The sequence below is a fragment of the Rattus norvegicus genome, chromosome 18 (genome assembly GCF_036323735.1).
Source record: "Rattus norvegicus strain BN/NHsdMcwi chromosome 18, GRCr8, whole genome shotgun sequence".
Classification (NCBI taxonomy): domain Eukaryota; kingdom Metazoa; phylum Chordata; class Mammalia; order Rodentia; family Muridae; genus Rattus; species Rattus norvegicus.
Window position 1 is genome coordinate 76,574,316 of NC_086036.1, and position 20,698 is coordinate 76,595,013.

The following is a 20,698-nucleotide window of genomic DNA, read 5'->3' on the forward strand; positions in this document are numbered from 1 at the left end:
GCTAAAAAACAAGGAGTACAGTGTCCCAGTGGTGCTCACCCCTAGGGCTGGCAGCCGTTGTGTGCAGCTCACCGCCACCTTCAGCTTCCAGTCGGTCTCACCATCTAGCTGGTCCGTTCGAATAAAACATGAACCTTGGAGGTAGAGGAGAAAATGTGACCATCTGTAACTGCACTGAAGGAAGTTTCTCCTGAGTCATAAGTATTTTCAAAGCAGATTTAGGCACATTGGGACCTGGAAAATGATTCATCTAAACAGTGCCAAGAACAAACAGCTTTAAAAAGCCTTGGTTTTAGATGACGTCATTTGGCTCAGAGAATAAATCTGTAAAAAGATAGTCACTAATCTATTTTTTAATCGCTTATGTCTTGTTTGGTGCCCTTGCTTTTGTTGCAGTTGTAATGGTGGTGACAGCATCTCTGTGTGTGTTACATGATGCTATGGCTCAAAACCAGGCCCTTGAGCATGCTAGACCAGTGCCCTATCACTAAGCTACAACGCCAGCCCATGCCTATTAATGTTTAATATCAACTACTCAAAGCTATCTAGGTCATTTCTACTTTTAATCTATGTTTTGATGATAAGATAATAAGATACATACAAAAATATCTCTGAATCTGACATTACCTTGCTAATAAAATGTTAATTGACCACCATAAAATGTTCAGTGATACAAGCACAGCTAAAATGCTAATATCCAGGTAAGTGCTACTGCATAATAACAAACCCATCAAATTTCAGAAGGGGAAAAATCTGAATCACAGCAATCTAATTACCCCAAACCATACTCATCATCCCTCTTCTGAGAATTGATCCTAGAGATAACAGCAAACACATGAACCAAATGACACACACAGAACTACTCATCGCTGCAGTTTGTGATGACAGAGGGTTGTGCGGGGACTGGAGAGATAGCTAAATAAAATAGCAGAGGTGGCAATTTTAAAAGGACAAAAGAGCAAAGACCTCAGCATTATGAAAAGATCCCTAGGAGATATTGTCAAATGGAGAAAGTGGGGTACAAACACACTGAGGGAGGGAGGAGAGGGAGATGAAAAGAGAGAGAGAAACTGATGTCTGAGGCATGGTGGCATGCACTTGCAATGTCAGCAGTTGAGAGGCAGAGGCAAGAGATCTGGAATTCAGGACTTCGTCCACTACATAGAGCGTGTGAGGACACTCTGGGCTGCAGGTGGCCATACTGAGGTGGCAGATGGAGAGAGTCTGTTTAAGAATAAGAGGGGCCATGCGTTTGCAATCAGCGTTTTCAGAGTGCGGGGCTCTTGCAGCAGCAACTGCTTGCTTCAAAGGGGGTTGATAAACACATGAGGAGCAGGGACGAAAAGAAGGGAGAGGAAAAAGGAGTTCACATGTCTGTGAGGTTATAGAACCACAAATATGCACATCTGCAAACTTTTATACCTGTTTCTGTGTGCATGTATTTTTTATATGTATGCAATGCAGTCCTGTGCATCCATAAATACCTATGTGTTCATACATGAGTTTCTGTGCTCTGTGTACAAGCACACCTAGATCCATGCTTATGCACTGTTACGCACATGTACAAGCACAGATGCATAAGATGCAGCTATACAAGGAAGAAGAGAACAGACAAAGGAACTAGAACCTTCCCGCTCAGACCTTATACTGTTCATTTGGAAATTGTGCATTCTTTCCATAATGTAAATACAAACAACAACAGCCTGTAGTAAAGCAATTCTTAAACAATAAAAGGAGAAGTACATTAATCATGAAAAGCATAACAAATTCAAAGACAGCGATGTAGCCTATGGCACTGCAGTTGCCAAGTACATGCAAAGGCCTTCCCACCTTTCATTCAATCCCCAACACCACAGAAAGCAAAATAAAGTGAAAACAAATAATCATCAAAGTTACAGCTAAATCACAGAGAATTCTTTTAAGTTACTTTTAGACTTTAATTATAAAATAGTTACAAAACCCACAATCCTTGTTATACTCTATGAATTAATTATAGAATGACAAACACCTTGCAAACAACTCCCAAGTCCCATAGAAACTCTCCATCCCCCTCATCCCCACAGCTGCCCTTCCCTCTTTCCTTAAGGAGTACCACTGACACCTGCCCCTCCCAGATGCCCGCATGCTCACAAAGTCAGTACTATTTCCAGGGTCCTTCCACCCCCTCTCTTGTAAACTACCTGCCGGAAGGCCTGGGTCTCTGCTCTGCTGACCTCACTCACCAGATCCCGGCCCATCTTACCCTGCCAGCCTGCCAGCCTTCAGTCCAGAGGCACCAAGGATAGCTTCTGCTCTGCATGAAGGCTGCAGCCACTCACTCAGCCAACACCCAGTGCTGCGGCAGCAGGTTACAGTGAGGTCTACCTTCCCTGCTCACTTGCAGTAAAATCCAAATAGAGACTTCTGCGCTTAGGACTCACTCAACTGACCTTGGAGTATCTCCCTAAGAAAGGGTGGTTTGTACATTACTTACAATGTTTCAAGACAAGAAGCTTGAGTGTGGGAAGAGGGGGAGGAGCTAAGCACTATAGGTTTCAGCAGAATGTCACCATTGTTGGTATAAGATCTCAAAGTAGTCTACATTTGATTTGGGCCTTGGGAAGGGCTGTTTGTTTCTGGGAAATACTTTGGAGTGTGTCCCAATCCCTTCTTGTGACTCCTAAGAACCTAGCAAAAACACAGCTTCTCACCACAGGGTGCGCCTGACCCAGGAACTTTCTTAGGAGTTTCTGGCTGGGTTGTTGCCACCTTTAAATGCTTCCAGGCTCTCTAGGATTTCCCACAATACCCCTATTAGGTATGAACTTTGCCCTGCTCTTATCCAAAGTCACATCATTACTTTTCTTTAATCCCTTTAATTATCTTAGCATGGGCATTATCGCTGTCAAACTACTCTGACGCACAGCTGTATATCAACAGCTGTAAGGGTTTTTTTAATAACCGAGTGCTTTATCAGTTTAGGATGTTAAATTAAGGGACCGTCCCCAGAGTAAATGCACTTTGAAAAATTATATGCATGCATAATCGAGTAAACAAACTGCTGTCCACTGTCAAAAGGATTATGTAAAGGAAGACATTCTTCACGTGCTGATAAGAAAAACTAAAGAAAAATAAAAGAAAAAATGTGCATCAGGTGACTCTAAAGTCAAACGTTTACTCAAGGTTGAATTTTTCCTGTCTTCAATGTGAGTATATATTCTGATGAAAGAGTAAGCGAAACTCAATGTACTAGATTCTAGTTTCTGCAAATGAGAGCAGGTGAGATGCTCTAAAATGTCTTCTACTTCTAACGTGAAAGTGAAACCAGCACACTGACCATTATAAGCACAATCCCACTGCAATCTAAGACCTCTGAGGAGAAAGGATGTGTCCTGTTAGATGAGTGCAGACTAAGGTGGGTGAGGATTACTAGCTTCCAGTCACTCGTGTGCTAGAGAAAAGGGCTACAGCAAACGCTTAAGTGTACCCAGGGCAGCTTGTCTTACCAACACCAAGAAGGTAATTTTTTTTTAAAAAACAGAAAGCACTAGCTATAACTGATACTAGTTAAACCTCAGTAAAAATGAATTATTAAACTGGTCTGCTTATATCCTATTACAGACTTCTTATGAATACTTGATTTTATTTTGTATAATTGACAAGAGTTGACAGGAAAGGACAGATTTAATGACATCGAATTAAGATCAGCTAGTGTATGTGACACATTGAGAGCCATATCACGGGATGATAAAGTGAGGGGACTCTGAGGAAGCTGAGGCTGTCACAGCATAACAAGTCACCCTGTAGCACCAGCAGGCAACCTGCAACAGCTCCCATATCCAATAGCTCTGAGAGAGATGAGCTACAGTGTCTGTCCTAGAAAAGAGAAACGGCCATTGACTGTGAAGTTATAATATCAGATCTTCGGTCATTAAACTTGATTTTTAAATCATTTATATGACTTAATGACTGCATGAAAATTTTAAACTGATGGCGAGATAAATCTTTCTACAGAGATAATGTGGGTGAGAACAGTGTCGCTGATCTCTCCTCACCCCACTGTAAAGAACAGTGAGGTACTGTACTATGTTCCAAACACTCAGGCTATAATGTTATCACTTAGATACAAGTGAAAAGGATATTGGCATTTATAAGAGATTGATGAAAATTGGTTCTAAAGCATTCATTTCTGCTAATACCACTAAAAGAGCTGTGTGCACTCAGGAGATATTTGATCTGAATTAAGAAACTGATGGAGCAATTGATTAATTGGAATTTAAGTCATCCGTCACCAGATCCATCAGCAGCGTCATTTACATTCTAAGCAATCCAGCCGTGGCTCACTGGAATGCTCTCATTACTACTTAGTCCATATGCCGCCATGCACTGACTTCCATGCTGTACTGACAAGCACCCAGATGCTGTTGTGTAGGTCTAGACCAGGTGTTATACTTAGGACTCCTACACTGACAAAAGTTTAGAATTTTATGATAAAAAAAAAATATGCCACAGAGATTTCTTAACTAAAATTGAAATGCAACAAACTCAGTAAATAAAACAAAAAAAGCAGAATACTTATTTTCTGAAAATAACTAGACAATAGTGAACCATGAATAAATTACTAAGACATAAAAAGTTTTGCTGACCTTCATGTAAAATGTCCCTCTGTACCCCAGGGAGATGAGCTACAAGACAGTATGACATACAATTGTATGAATAAGATCTAATCCAGAGGAAGAAGTGATAGTCAAGAATGCTATAATTGGAGAAAACCTGTGAGTATACAGAAACCCAGTGACAATCTCAAAATGAAGACCTGCAATCAAGAGTTGGGATAGTGGAAAGCAAAGAGAAGGAGTAACTCTGAATCGGAAGCCGGTCATCTGGAGGTAAGGTGCAGCCGTAAGCTTAGAACAAGAGGAGCTGGAAGTGCGCGCAACTGCTCTCTTTCAATTCTGGCGTCACTTACAGTTCACAGAGCAGTAAATCACCCCAGAGTTTCTGCAACTGAGAATTCACAAGGAAGGAACTATGACACAAATTTTATCAAATTTGGAAGTTATTTAGTCATTTTGTAAAAGAAAGGCACAGTAGAAAGCAATCTGACTTCTTCATTTGAATTTCACAAACAGAAGTCTGTAAAAAGACCATAATAGGTTAAGTCAGACTACAACTACACAGAGATCCTAAAGTCAAATTCACTAGTACTCATGCTATATATACAAATATATATAGACAGAGAAAATTATTTATATAAATAATACAAATTTAGTAACCATATATACTGTGTATTTTTTCTAAAGCAAAGAAATTAAGTTTCTCAAGTGAATTCATGACCATCCAAATACTGAGTATCACTTGTCCACAGACAGCAACCTTCACAGCATCATGGGACACAGGGCAAGACTGGAGAAGGAATCATCAATTGGGCTGCTCCCTATCTGAGGTAAACACAAAATATCTCATCTGCTAATGCTCCACTCATCCTCTGTTTAGTCCCAAGGCCATGCAAAGGTGCAGTGAAAGATGAGGAAATAATTAGGAACTGCATAATTTTTTAAAAATGGTGTTCTCAGTCTCCAGCCCTTAGATTCCTCCTCAAAAAAAAACAAAAAAAAAACAAACAAAAAAACCTTTAATAATATAATGTATAATGTGTAAAAGTACCTTTCAAATGCAAATATTTTGTTTACTGTCTTAGATACTTTTCTACTGCCATGACAAAACACCATGCCAAAGCATCTTATAAACCAAGTGCTAATTCGAAGCTGGCCTACAGTTTGAGAGGGTGAGACCATGACCATCATGGCAGGAAATGTGCCAGCAGTCAGGGAAGCATGGTGCTGGAGAAATAGCTGAGGACTTACATGTTGAGATATTAGCCAGGAAATGTCCTGGGGGTCAGGGGTCGGGGTGGGGGGTGGGGTGGGGTGGGGTAAGGCTGGGGGGAGGGGTGTTAACTGGAGTGGCATAAGCTTTTTGTTTGTCTATTTGGGTTGTTTTTCATTTTTGTTTTTGTTTTTGTAATGACAGGGTTTCTTTGTGTAGCCATGACCGTCTTGTAACTAGTTCTGTAGATGATACAGCCCTCAACCTCTCAAAGATCTGCCTGCCTCTGCCTCCACAGTACTGGGATTAAAGGTGTGGGTCACCAGGGACAGGAGGCATGGGCTTTCAAAGTTCAAACGCCCACTCCCAATGACATATCTCTTTCAACAAGGCAATGTCTCCCAAACATAACATTCTGTCAACTGCAGAACAAGCATCCAAACATCCAGACACACAAGCCTGTGGGGGTCCGGGTGGGGCAATTTTCATTCAGACGACCACACTGACAAATTACACTGAATATGCTACTAGCCATAGAGCCTAGCAGGTAAAGTCAATACTGTTAGGGTCCAAGAGTCGCTGAAGAAGACCCCAGACTCAAATAGTATGCAAAGACAAAGGTAACTGCAGAAATTAGGACATGCAGGGGTCAACCATTCATCAAAATGGCAATGACTTGAGGGGCCTGTATCTGTTTCATGGAGGGCTAAGGGAATTTTCCAGACGGGTTAGGTAAAACCTAATATGAGTGGTAAGGGGCAAAGCGATGACATAAGCATAATTCTTATTGGTTGCTATGTTAGTTTGATACGGCTTTGTTTATCTCCTCCAATAGGTGCCCCAAGAGCTGACTCAGCTCTAGACTTAGCCCCCCTAAGTCAGGGCACTAAAGGCTCATTGTCAGGGCTTCCCCATAATTCCCCAGTATGCTTCCAGGGGAATTGAAATTTTATCCCCAAGGTTTTTGGACCTCTCAAACAGGAATGGTGGAACAAACAAACCTTTGAAACCCTGTTTCTCTATACTGACAATAAAAATACTAGTTATAAGTGACAGATGTATATTACCTTTTCAATAATTATACTATATAGAAATGGATTAAAGGCTCTAACAAAATGCAGAGATTAACCAAATTCTATTTCATTATATTCTTTAAGTTATCAGCCGTGGCATTCCTACCAGTAGACAATGATTATTAAAGACATATGTGCACATCATCTCCCCTCACCCCCTACAAAAATACAGAGCACATAGTAGGCACATCTGCAACAGAGCCTTGTGAAAAACTCATGCAGGAGGCCACGAAGGCAGCCTTCATGTTATCCCTTAGGCCCTCAGGGAACCCTGTAGGCTGCTCATGCATTTAGACACTGGTTCCCACTTCATACTGATGTTTTGGAAGTCTGCCCTTACTGGTGGACATTTGTCACTAGAGGTAGGCTTTGAGGTTTCAAAGGCTCTTCTCATTTAGCCCCTTTTCTCTCTTTGCTTCCCAATTTGTTCAAGATATAAGTCCTCAGCTTCTGCTCCGGCCACCATACCCTCCGTTTGCTGCCATGCCTCCTACCATGGGACACTACTTGCCCTGGAAAAGTATGAACCCAAATAAACTCTTCCTGCTAAAAGCTGCCTTGGCCATGGTGCTTTATCACAGCAGTAGAAAAGTACAAGGCTTCCCCTCAAGACAAATGGGAGAGCAACTGACTATAGTGGCTCCCAGAGGAGGGCTGCGGTGGAAGTGGGGTACAAGTAAAGGTCAGAGTAGGCCTAGAGGCACAAAAAACGAATAGAGCAAAAAAAAAAAAAAAAAAAAAGAATAGAGCAAAAAAGAAATGGAGCTGGAGAATGCAGAGCAATCAACCTGTGAGGGAGGTCCTCTTGGAAGACAGGGTCCAAGGTAAAGAAGAAACTGGGTCTCAACAAAAGAAAAACATGGATGAAACTGGCTGAGTGAGGGCTTCTGTGTCCTCCTCAGTAATTACGGGGATTGAGTCTCTGACGGGAAGTGAATGGACAGAAGGTGGAGACAGGAGCCATGAAAGCATCAAGCAAAGCTCTGACAGGCCGATTAGGTCGCAGAACAGCAACTACGGGTCTCTGCTGCACAGCTCTCCAACGGGCAAAGGAAATGCAGAAGGACCCGAGGGCCATGCAAGTATGACAGCAGGACAAAGAGCATGTGAGGAGGGTGACAGTCACAACACAGGGGTACACTTGCAAACAGCTACGAGCTTCGCCTTCATCTGAGCAGCACAGTTAGAGGGCCAACGCTGCAAACTGACGAGAGCTGACCAACTGCAGAGGAGCAGGGAAGACTGCAGCTGCGCACAGCACATGAAGTGCTCGCAGACACTATGCCAAGGTGTGACCTAGAGTTGGCGGAGTCAGACTGAGACCACAGCACAATCACCTAGAAATCATGACAAAAGCAAACCTGGGAAATTCACAAATGTGGAATGAAGCAACATAGGAATCACAAAACAGAGATGTAATTTCAATGGTGAAATGACAAAGGACTGGAGAGAATACTGTAGGAGGTACAGACATAAACCTCAGCACTGTGTCCTCACGAGCACAACCCACAAGAGAGCAATTTATGACCGTGTGAAAATTTTATGAAAATTTATGACTGTAAACACACACATTAAACACATCCAAACCAGCAATCTAACTTTCTTCCTTAGGAAGCCACAGGCACAGAATGAACCTTAACCAAAAACAATGATAGATGCCAATAAATGAAATAAAGACAGGCAAACAATTGAAAAAATCATCAAAACTCAAAGTTAGTTCTTTCAACAGATCAATGACATTGACAACCTTTTACAGAGTAACAAAGGAAAAAGAAGGAGGAAGGATGGGACATGGCTACTATTGTTACAAAACTCTTAGAAAAGATCCTGAGGGAATAAGTATAGCATACCACAAATCAGACAAGTTGTTAAAAAAACATAACACACACACACCATAAAAATGGATTCAAGAAAACGACAATCAGAGTAGAACTTTAGCAAGGGATTAGAAATTAAAAAACAAAACAAAGACCTTCAAAGGCTAGACCCAAATCACTTCACAGATGAACTGAACCAAACATTTAAAGAAAAAACTCTTCAAAGATTCTTCCAAAAAATAGGATGGGACAGAATAATCCCTAGTGGATGCTAAGGCCAGTACTACTCTGATATCAAAATAAAGGTCTCACAGAAAACCCAAAGGCATTATGGAATTCCAACGGCTTTTATGACTAGAGAGGTAAAGATCAGGTTAGACCACGGGAAAAGAAGCCAAGCAGAATGAAGAGAACGTGAAGCTGGAAGCTCCATACACGCCCTCACCTCAGCACCTCAGCCGCTCCAGGACTCCCGCCCTGCACAGCGCTGCCACTGGAAAGGTGTCACGTCAGGAACAAAGCCCACACTGGACTGCTACACAGGAGGCCACATGACACATGTTTGATAGAAATGCTTGGGAAACTATCCTAATATTGCCAAATGGTACTTGCAAAACAGAAGTAGAAACGTTTTAAAAAGGAAAGTTCTCTTGATAAACCTAAGTACTCCACCGTCTAGTGTTAAGTAACTGGGAGTAGATAACTGCTGGGGTCTCCAAACACAGTAAAGGGAAAACGTCATTTGAGCACTTGACACCTACCAATCTCTGCAACAGCTAAAGAACAGAACAGATACTTACACCCGACCAATGGAGTCAAGTTGGGGACCCCTGTAGTTGAATTAGGGAAAGGTAAGAAGGAGAGGAGGAGAGTGACCCCATAGGAAGACCAGCAGTCTCAGCTGACCAGGACCCCTGAGATCTCTCAGGCACTGAGCTATCGACCAGGCAGCACGCACCTACTGGTGCAAAGCCCCTGACACATATACAGCAGAGGACTGCCCAGTCTGGCCTCACAGGGAGAAGATGGCCTAACCCGCAAGAGACTTGAGGCCTCAAGGAGTGGGGAGGTCTGGTGAGGTGGGGGTAGAGGGTGGGAACATCTTGGAGATGGGTGTGGGGATGGGATGAGTAACTGTTGGAGGGCTGACTGGGAGAGGGATAACGACTGGACTGTAAAATAAGATAAAAGAATAGTAATAAAGAAAATGATAAAGTAAAACAGAAACTCACACTAAACAAAACAAAATAAATAACAACTTACAAGTCTTTTGGTTACCATGGATAAATTTTTTCCTGAGGGCAATGACCCAGCAAGGTAAGCAACCACAGTACTCTGTAGTGCTGGAGAGAAAGTAGCTCTTTAGCATAAGAGTGTGCTGCCTCGGGATGGAAAGACTGGTCAAGAGCCAAGAGTATGCCCCTGCTCTAGGAGAGAGGATCTGAGTTCCAGTCCTGGCATCCACACGGGACGGCCCACGGCTGTCTTTAGCTGCAGCCTCCACAGGCACTGTGCTCGCACACAGGCACTGTGCTCGCACACAGGCACTGTACTCACATGCACAAACACACAGACGTGTACACATAATCAAAGTCTTATTTTTAAAATACGCTGCTCACTCGTAGACAAATTAACAAATCAACTCCAAATCCAACCCCATTCTTTACAAGTAAGATATATGCTAAGGATAGAAAAGAAAATAAGGGTTGGGGATTTAGCTCAGTGGTAGAGCGCTTGCCTAGCAAACGCGAGGCCCTGGGTTCGGTCCCCAGCTCCGAAAAATAGAAAAAAGAAAAAAAAAGAAAAGAAAATAACAACAGCTAGTTTTACAAATCAAAATAGTAATTCAGAAACGAGCTATATGCACTCCTTGATATATTTCTGTGTATAAAACCAGTGGAAAATAACTTTGCTAAATAAATAAAACTGGAAATGTAAAATAGCAATCAGATGTTAAGTAACACTTATTGAAATAATTAGGGTCTCAAAATTTTTATGAATGAAATTTCACTCATAACTTTTCAAGTAGTTATAAATACTAAGACATCTTTTAAAATATCAGTAGTTAAATGTCATTTAGAAACAATTTTAAAATATTAAGAAAAATTGTAGGCAGAGAACTTGCTTTCACCTAAAACGGAAAAAACAAAAAACAAAAAACAAAAAACAAAAAACAAGCTAAGCAGGGTGGTCTCTGTCTTTTATCCTAGCACATGGAAAGCAGAGGCAAGCATACCTCTGTGAGTTCAAGGCCAGCTTGTCTCCAAGTCAGACACAGTTAAACAGAAATGCCCTGTCCAAAACAAAAACAAGCCAACCAACCAAATAAACAATACACTAAAAAAATCTACTAAAGAATCAATTAAAATTACCTGCTTTCTCTGAAGTTCTAAGAAATACCATATCTGATGGAATTCTTTGGTTCTGCAAAAAGAAGTAATATGCTAATTAAAGATAAAGATTGCCATAATCCCATTAAATAGTAGAAATAATTAACAAAGACAATTAAAATGTTTAAAGTAAAATTGTACTGAAATAGTTATTATTTCTAATTTTCATATAAAAAACTAACATTTTAATTTACGATTTAGGTGTTTGTAAAATAAAAGCAAGCCATATACAGGGCATTTACACAGCTCTTGTCTGGAAAAAGTTAGATGTTGTTATTTCCATAGCATCTTAACCATACACACACCACAGTATGCACACAGGAACTGCATTCTACTCATTCCAAAATGCCCGGGAAAATAGACATGGCTGACCCGTGGCCAACAGCAAGGAGTACACCAGCAGTAAGATCACTCATTACCTTGGATAAATAAATAAATGACAATAAGCAAATATAGAAAATGTCCACAATTTGAGGAATTATTTATTCTCTAATGAAGCTGAATAGGATGTAACTAAAAATTCTATGACATATTTAAACTTTCACAAGTCACTATTCAAGCATTTATTATTAATAATTCTATGAATTAAAAATACTAAAGAAATAAAGTCAACCTAAAGGAAAATAAAATAATACTTCATATAATTTTACAAATTAGCATATATACCATAGACAAGTGCCTTACTCTCAAATCCATGAATAATGAAACAAATGCATGTTAGGCTAAAAGGAGACATGAGATACAGCTGTTCCTTTCTAACACTAAGAATAAAGGTAATTACATAAGATCTACAGATCCTCAGGTCAAAGAAAAAATCTGAGTGAAAACTAAATAGAATTTTTAAAGGAAAGTAATAATTATCTGACAAGAAAAGCTGGGAAAACGTTAGGAGGAAACTATATGAGCGCATGGAACACAGTAACTCCACCAGAGATGGAAACATGGGGGTGAGGGGCTAAAACGAACAACGTTTAAGGGCTTTAGGATTAACAATGTCTTCCTCAGGCATTTGGGGAACTGTGACGGCCAAGAATTGAACAGGACATGCACAAGGAGTAACTATAACCTAGGAAAAGAACATCAGAGCACAGTGACACGCCAAGACAGCCAAGTGTGCCAATGCCAAACAAGAAAATACAGAAGTAGACCCATTCACATAAGGACACCAGACTCATGAGAAAACTAGCCCTGTGGGCAATAAGAAAAACAGTCTTACAAGAAACAGTCCTAAGAAAAGGAGATACAGGCATGAGTGGAGGTGATGCCTACACAAGAATGGGATCACATCACAGTTAAAGTGTTAAAAGTCAAAACAACAGAATTCGAAAAGTTGATGCAGATCAAACATCAGCAAATGACATTATGACTTTTATGAGGAAAAGCTTCATCACCAATATCACCACTACTAAATTATTTTGGAAAAAAAAAAAACCCAAAACTTCTAACTTTAAATGAAAAGATTACTACATTAGACTTCCCGAAAACAACGAACTTCTATTCAAGTATGCCTGTCTGGAAAGAAGCTGAAGCCTGCAACATATACATCAGTGGGTGCTGAGCACAAGACAGAAAGGCCTGAAAACTCACAAGCAAAAGAAGGGCCACTCAGAAGAAAACACAAGAGATTTCCTCAAGCTCTTACCCAAACACTACAGCAAGACACTTAAGCCATAACAGAAGTTACAGAGTTATTAGATAGTGGAGAAATGTATTTATATTAAAACCACACTTAAAGCACACATATCAGAAAGGCACATTGAAAATGCTAAGAATGCCAAGGTCGGCAAACATAAAAACACTGCATTTCCCACAGTCATTTGCTTGGTCTACAGGAAACATATTCATGCTTAAAATCCATTTTCCTCCCTGGTACTTATGTAGCAGCATGTGTGCACAAGTGACAATGGCAAATGTCACAGAAGTAAAAGGAGCAACCTAAATAGACACCAATGGTAGAATGCATGAATGGTGGCTCTCCAAAGACGTTGCTAGTCCACTGGACCTACCAGGGACCAAGAAGCCATAAATGCCAGGTTTTCTAATAGTCTCGTCACTATACTTCCATTAGGTCTCCAGTGTAAAGACTACTGTAGCTTTGTAATCTGAAAGAGAGAAGCATGAGTACGCAACATTTGCAAAATTCTCCCCAAGATTGTTTCAGCTGTTCTGGGTCCCCGGATTGCTATGCGGCATTCTCTAAAGCAGTGCTCATTGCTACCAAGAAGTCAGCTGAGGTTTTTAAGGTGACCTAGCATGGATCTATAGGACATTTTCAGAAGTACTGCTACCTTGACAATAGGAACATATGTATCCATGGGGGTTATTTCCTTAACATGTTCCAATCACATTTAAAACTTTGCAAGTTACGAGTTTAGGAGCTCCTCTGTTAGATTTGTTTTAAGTCTTTTATCCTTTGGATGCTAATGTAAATGGGGTTTTCAGATTATTCACTTCCTAAATCCAGTCTTGGTATTTCCTTACCATGCTGTACCATGATGTGCTTACACACAGTATCCCAGACCAGTTGTCCGCTCAGGACTGCTCAACTACTTCTGACGTATAGCTATCTTGAATGCAAATGCAAATATTCTTGCGGAGGATTCTGTATCAACATAAATTAATATTTCTTTGTGTTGAAGACACAGGAGTAATACTTATGTATTGTGTATGTGTGCATACATGCGTATGCATGCATGAGCCATAGCACTCATGTGAGGCCAGAGTGCAAGCAAGTAGGTCCAGGGATCACACTCGGGTCATCAGGCTTGGCCCCAGGCCTCTTTTATCTCTGCAGCCTCTCTCTAGCCCCAGATCCAGGAGTTAACTGTGGGGTCACTGCCTGTTCACACTGAGTTTCTGTTGGCTGGTTTGGTCTTTGTTTTAGAAACTGTCAAGTGATTTTCCAGAATAACTGTACCATCTTGGCGATGTCAATATTTAGTGACATGAACATTTTTAGAAAGTACCTCTTCCAATTCATACATCTTCCTGATAACTATTGAAAAGGGTTTTTGGTGTTTATTTTCATCTGAAACTCTTTGGTAAAATGTTTTCTTAAGTCTTCCATCCATTCTCTCAGGTGAAAATCTTTTACTTCTCAGATTTAGGAAATTTTATACAATCTTTATTAGATTTATAGTACTCAGATGTTTGCACCCAGTGACAACTGCAGTATTTTTCTGTTACTATTTTATTTGCGATAGTAGGCTTTCTTCTTCCACCGTGTGTGTCCCTGGCTTGTCAATAATTACCTTTACTATTGAGCCATCCTGCTGGCCTCATCTATCTCATTTAAACTATTATTTTTTTTAGCATTTCATACATAAGTACTGTATTTACATAATTTGTATAACCCTCTCTCTTTAATTTCTGCCTCAAATTTCTCTTTCAATCCCTCTCAAATGCATGACCTCTTCTTTATTTATTATTGATATAGTTTCGTTATATTCTTTCAAAAGGCACTTGAATTTTAATAAGGTGAAATTATATTTTTGTAGCACGCATTATTCCTTAGTATATAATCTAAGAACTGCATTTATATGCCTAGACTCGGACCATTTCCCCTGTGGTGTTTTCCTCACAGGGTTACAGCTAACAGTAAGCTCAGGGGCTTCTTTCCCTGTGGTGCACTGCTTCAATCTTCCATCGTCTCCTTTTATTTCTATTGCTTCTATACCCTTCACCTTTTTCAAAAGTGACTTGTGCCTATCTGGGTGGGCCTATTTCTGGGTTCTTCCTAAGGTTTCATGAGCGTGGTTTCCATCTCTCTCCTACTTGCACTGATTAATGTAGTGGTGGAACACAGGTCTTGGCATGGCAGGAGTCTTCCCACTGTCTGTGCTTGTCAGGACTGCCTTGGCTGTTACAGAACCTTTCCAAATTGGTTTTTTTTTTTTTAACTGAAAAAAGAGAAGGATGGAGGGAGAAAAGGGAGAAAAAGAGGACAGGAAAAGAATGGGGAGGAAGGAGAAAGAAGAGAGAAAGGAGGGGGAAAGATGGTGGAAGAAGGGACAGAATCTTCCTGTGGCTTTGACAAGACCTGTAAGATTGGCTGCAACTGGAAAATGCTTTTTCAAGGTTGTCTTTTGCTGTGACTATCCTCCCTTTGGTGTTAGAACACCAAAAATTTTGGACTTATAAGACAAGAGTGTGTGCTCTACCCTATTTTCTGACAAATGTTTCTACACAAAACAAACGTCAGATCCTCTTTAAAGGCCCAGGAATAAACCTCTACCTGGATGTTTCCTTTTCAAATGCTCTACATTACTAATGCAACTTCTTGGTTGCTTTTACTTTTCATTATTCTACTGGACATTTTCCTTGACACCAACAAAGCAACCCCCTATTCCATATACCTTTGTTTAATTAATTTTATACGGTATATTTTTCTACATATTTTCTTCACCCAGCTCAAGTAGTGAAGTTGAGGTACTTTGCTGGTCAATGACAGAAAGCTCATGTCTTGATTGCTGTGTTTAGAGAACTGACATGAAAATAATGAAGCACTTTCATTAATTTCACTAGTGCCCACTGGCTCTCATCTTGTCCTCCAGAGTGTGTCATCTGGATCCTTTTCAGGAATCCATCTTTGCTGCCTTAAAGTATCCCAGGATGCTTCTTCTACTCATAGACTTTCTATCATACACCGTTCTGTTCTGGGCACTATGATATACACCATATACTAACTCATCAAATTGAAGTATAATAGAAAATGAAGAAAAAATGTGTTTTTCTTCTTGCTTCTGGAAAAAACAATTGTTCTTCTTCCTTAAGCTAGTTCTGAAGACTAGTAAAGGAACATTATCAACTCCACTCTCAGTCCTGCCTGCTGGGAGTGTTCTAAGCCTTTTTCCTAAACCCCAGATCTTCAGGGACTGAATATATGTCACATACATGCATGTAACTTCTGAGTGACTTTGCCTCTACACAGGTGACTAACTTGATATGTGTAAAGACAGCAAACTATGGCTTTTTTTCTTCATCTAAATAAAGGTATTTTCGACTCTGGGTACATGGGATTGTTTTGCTTACACAAATAGTTTGTGTCTTTATCTCAGTTATATCAAGTCTAAAACAATCAAAACACTGCGGCGTTCTGCACGTTTACAAAGTTGCATTTGTACCATGCTTATTTGTTTTAACAAAGATGGCTTCCTTTGGGGCAGGTTAGAAAAAACAAAACCAGAAAACTCTTGTAAATGGTTTCCCTAGAAAGTTACACCTTTAATATTAGGGCATAACTTAGAAGAAAAGTTAGAACTTCCAGTTTCCACCCAAAACACATACACTGCAATATGTCAGGCTATGAGTTAATTCACTGAAGGGAATTGTGGGGATGGCTGTGCTGCTCAATACTGTCACCGAAGCAACACAGGCCACGATACTCTGACGAAGTCTAAGGTGGAGCAGTGGCTACCCAGCATGTGCAGGGAAGGTCCCCAGTGCTAAGCTAATTCATTCTGCAAGTACATAAAGCAGCAGATTCCGTGTTAGTAACAGCACCAGACATTCTGAATTACAAAGAAAAATGTGCTGTTAGGCCATTAGTATAAGAAAATACTTAAATCAAGTAATTAGAATTAAACAGCAAAGGGAATTCATACTATGACCTTAAATTTGTGTATGGACTAAGCCTTAAGCTATTTTTTGGTGGTGGTGTTAGCAGTGGGTGTGGGTGGTGGTGAAGTGTGGTACTACAAGTTCCAAGCAAAGTGTTGTATACAAATGCCACATCCCTAGTCCTAAGACACAATATTTAACAAAAGGCATGACATAGAAATATTGTACTTATTCTGCTCATAAACATAAAATAGCTTACACTTCCCCACCAGGCCTACGTCTGTACAGTCAGCACACTTTCGGCTGGTTCCCTTACTTGTCACAACTTCCTTCCCTCTTCAGATGTCATATACAGTATAACAAAAGCTCAGCGGTAGAACGCATTCTCGGCAGAAAGGAGGCCCATAGTTCACTACCCATTATCAACATACAAGGCAAAAGATGAAATTGCATATTAATCAATACAGAAAGAATACAGCCTATGACAGAAAGAAACACCTTAACAAAATTAAGATCTACTAAGTCATGCACTTGGTCAGAATCTACCCTTCAGAAATGTGCAAAGACAAAAACAGAGGAGAAAACTTTGAAAACCATGATGGATACAAGGCTAGGACTTTCTGGCATTTATACACGGAAACACTACAGATGTCTGTTTCAGTAGTCTGCATGCTAAGCACTGCTCCACTTTAGAAAATCACACCACATCCCCTGTATACAGAATAAAGTAACAAGAAGATCATTTCTATGTGAAGAAGATACCATGAATCCAGGCAGAGAAGCTGCCAGCCAATAGCAAACTGAACAGTTCTATCAGCCCAAGTGGGAATCTATCTTGGAGACTTTTAAAAGTCAACAAGGAATTTCATGAGAATTCAGATCATAAAGTAAGAATATTCTCAGAGAAGATATGTCCACAGCACTGACATCATGTACCTGGGTGGTGTGCATGGTGCTTACACAGAACAGAATGAGGCAGAGACAGCACACCAGGAAGAATCTCTTACAGAGAGAGACACATATATGTATGGGCCCTTACATGTCAGAGGATGAGACAAGGACAGCATTCCAGAGGAAAACCCTCGCCTGTATACTCCCCATCCATTCACTGTCCAGACCACAGCAAGCCTGACTGTCTCCATGCCTCATGACCTCTTTTTAGAACAGGGCTTCTTCTCATCATGGCCTAAACTATTTTCTAGTGCTCCTTAACTTTCACTCATTCTCTCTTTAAAATTTAAACCATAAGATTTGGAGTCAATAATTGTATATAACCATCTGGACAAGTAAATTCTGAACACTAATGTAGAATTATTAACATTTTGAACACAATTCTGAGGTCAAATGAGATACACTAAACAATTAACATAGGTCTGACTTTTAAAAGTATGGCTTTACCTACAGACATTGAAATATAAGGTAGCAAAATAGAATAATATAAATATCTAATTGTAATTAAAATACATCAAATCTTACACAAACACATTAAGAATTAAAATAACTAACTCAATAGTTCATTTGAAGTCAACATTACTTGTAATTAGGCTAATTTTAATGACTGTTGTACATATAGATCTAAAATATATTAAAAATCACATCAACCTTTTCCACTATGATGAGGTCTCCAACTTGTATGTCTGAACTCTTAACTTGAACTTTACCTTAAAAAAAAAAAAAAAAGTACAATCAACCCAGGCAAACAAAAGTGTACCAGAGAGTAACTATTAATAAGTAATGATTTTAAAACATTTTTAGGAAAAAACAATAAATAAATAAAAATTAAAAAATTAAAAGCAGAAATCTCTCCTCATATTTTCAAGTTACATTTTGGATATACATAGTCATACATAATTAAACTTATTAGTAAACTACCAAACACACATAAATAACTACCGATTAATAATAATAACAACAGAGCAAGGGTTTTCTTGTGGTAATTTAGTAAGGATTACACATGGAAGGCTCGCCATGTGGTTTTTTAGTGTTTCAGTTCTCAGTGAAGTAGGCAGTGATCAGGAACGTTGAGAAATAAAATAATCTGGTGTCTGAAGCTGAGTGCCATGGAGATGCACAAGTCCTTAGGACTGTGAGTCACACTGACTGACAAGGACACACAGAACGGGTAAAGGAATCCATGAATGAAGTCATCACCCATGAGCACTGTTGTCACGAGTATGACAGAACTGAAAACTGATAGTTTTACTGCTCCAAGTAATTTTTCTATGTACATAGTGAGTAAATCCTTAATATCTATATACACACATGAAATAGCTATTTATAAAGGTGCATATATTATACTTACGTAGCTATAAATATTATCTACAAAATGACGTCAAGCAGATAATATGAAAACTTAATCAAATCACTCCCTCCTCCCATCTTAGCCTCCCTCTGCATTTTAGGACAAGGGACCACCAAGTGAATCTGTTTCCATAGTTTAATCTGTATCAGACTAACAGGTTTGACTGCAACTTTTACATTCACTTCCCTCTTGTCTAGCCAGAGTCAGAGCTTTACCAAAACAACCAGGTTTTATACTGAACTTCACTCCTCACAATTTCTCACAAAGCCTTATAGTATGAGAGAGTAAAGATTGCCATTGACTTCTTGGCCCCTCTCTACAGAATCCCTGTGCTGTCTTTCAATTCCACTTTTTCTCCTAGCCAGCCAATTCACTTTGCCGCCTTCTGCCTTTTTGTATCTGGATTAATACACTCATTAAAAAAAAAAAACTGTAATTAAATTATGTAATATACTAAAATGTCAAAAACATTTTAAAATACAGGAGACACCCCATTTTTATTCTTTTATAAAGCCCTAAAATCCCCCAAAAGGTCGGTTACTTTACTGCATGGTAACAGACATGATAAAGGCCACACACGGTCACTGCTGCCTGCTGCACTGACTGCTCTTCACTTCTGTGGAGTCATAATTACATGGTCAAGGGAAAATCTACAGTAAGGTGTCAAGACTTCTCAGACATTAATAATCCTACACTATGAATCAGAAGGCTAAACTGGTCACAGTGGTATAGATCTACTGTGGTCATCACGCTGCGGGGAACAACACTGAGGCAGGAGGTCCACTTGACCACAGAGGTTTGAGATAAGTATGAGATAAGGGAAAGGCTAACCTTTAAAAACCAAACTAGAGAGGTCTAAACACCAGTCCATACAGCATCTGCCCCAAACTCTCTGCAGTTAAAGTTCCCTTTTCACACTTTCAAGACTTGGTACACTGTTTTAACAGCACCTGATTTCCTGAACAGTTTAACCTCACACTCGAGAGGCCGCTTGCTCTTGTCACTGCACAGCCTCAGTAGCCTCACTCTAGTCTCTGCAGGGAACCCTCGGCCCTGAGCAGACCTTGGGACTCTGCACAACCTGTCTACTGAGGATAGCATCTTCAGGACCTGCCACTGTCCTGAAGAGGCAGAATGGCTAAGTGGGCCCTGCCGGAAGAAAAGTATCGCTGTGGCTTAACCCCAGGAACCAAGACTTTGTCCTCCCTCTGATGTTCCTTGCAAACAGACCCAGTCTTTCAATGCCAGTCCTTATTTTTAAATTTTGTATGCAGAACATAGCATAAAATAGCCTCCACTGTAATTTCTCTAGTTCAACTGGAACTCCAAGGGAACTCAATGAAAAACCTAAAGATTAGGTTTATCTCCATACCAAAACTTCCAATATTTAACAATTCTGTAAAGATATTTAAGATTTGTACAATGACAACTCAGTTTTCTGTCTTTCCTTAATGAACTCTCCTACTCTCTGTATCCGCCTACAACTCACATCTGACAACGGCATACTAGTCCTTGCTCACTCTGACACACTTCTGGCACTTGTCCCATTAGTAAAGCCCTCTATCCCAGAACTCTTAAGCACAAAGCAACAGGGTCTCTGTAACCTTGTAGTAGTAGCTCAATCAACACCAGTCCTATTTTTTTACACATCTCTAATGCTTAAATGCCTAACTTTAAAATGCTATATATGTATCTGAGTAGCCATTAAACTTCAGAATATGATGGCGTATTGTGACAGGCCTGCTTCAC

The 20,698-nt window shown here is 40.0% G+C and overlaps 1 protein-coding gene across 7 annotated transcripts in view; it reads right to left on the minus strand.

Annotated features, from left to right (window-relative positions):
- Positions 1–20,698, minus strand: part of Atp9b (ATPase phospholipid transporting 9B (putative)) — a 192,111-nt gene that overhangs the window by 122,495 nt on the left and 48,918 nt on the right. For 6 of the 7 annotated variants that reach the window (NM_001106130.1, XM_006254983.4, XM_017600875.3 and 3 more), the window contains exons 6-8: positions 18,250–18,308; positions 11,071–11,122; positions 40–134 (exon numbers count right to left, since the gene is read on the minus strand). In NM_001106130.1, coding sequence (NP_001099600.1) covers positions 40–134; positions 11,071–11,122; positions 18,250–18,308 — 206 coding nt within the window. The remainder of the gene's footprint in view (positions 1–39; positions 135–11,070; positions 11,123–18,249; positions 18,309–20,698) is intronic. The other variant, XM_039096630.2, reaches the window with a different exon arrangement.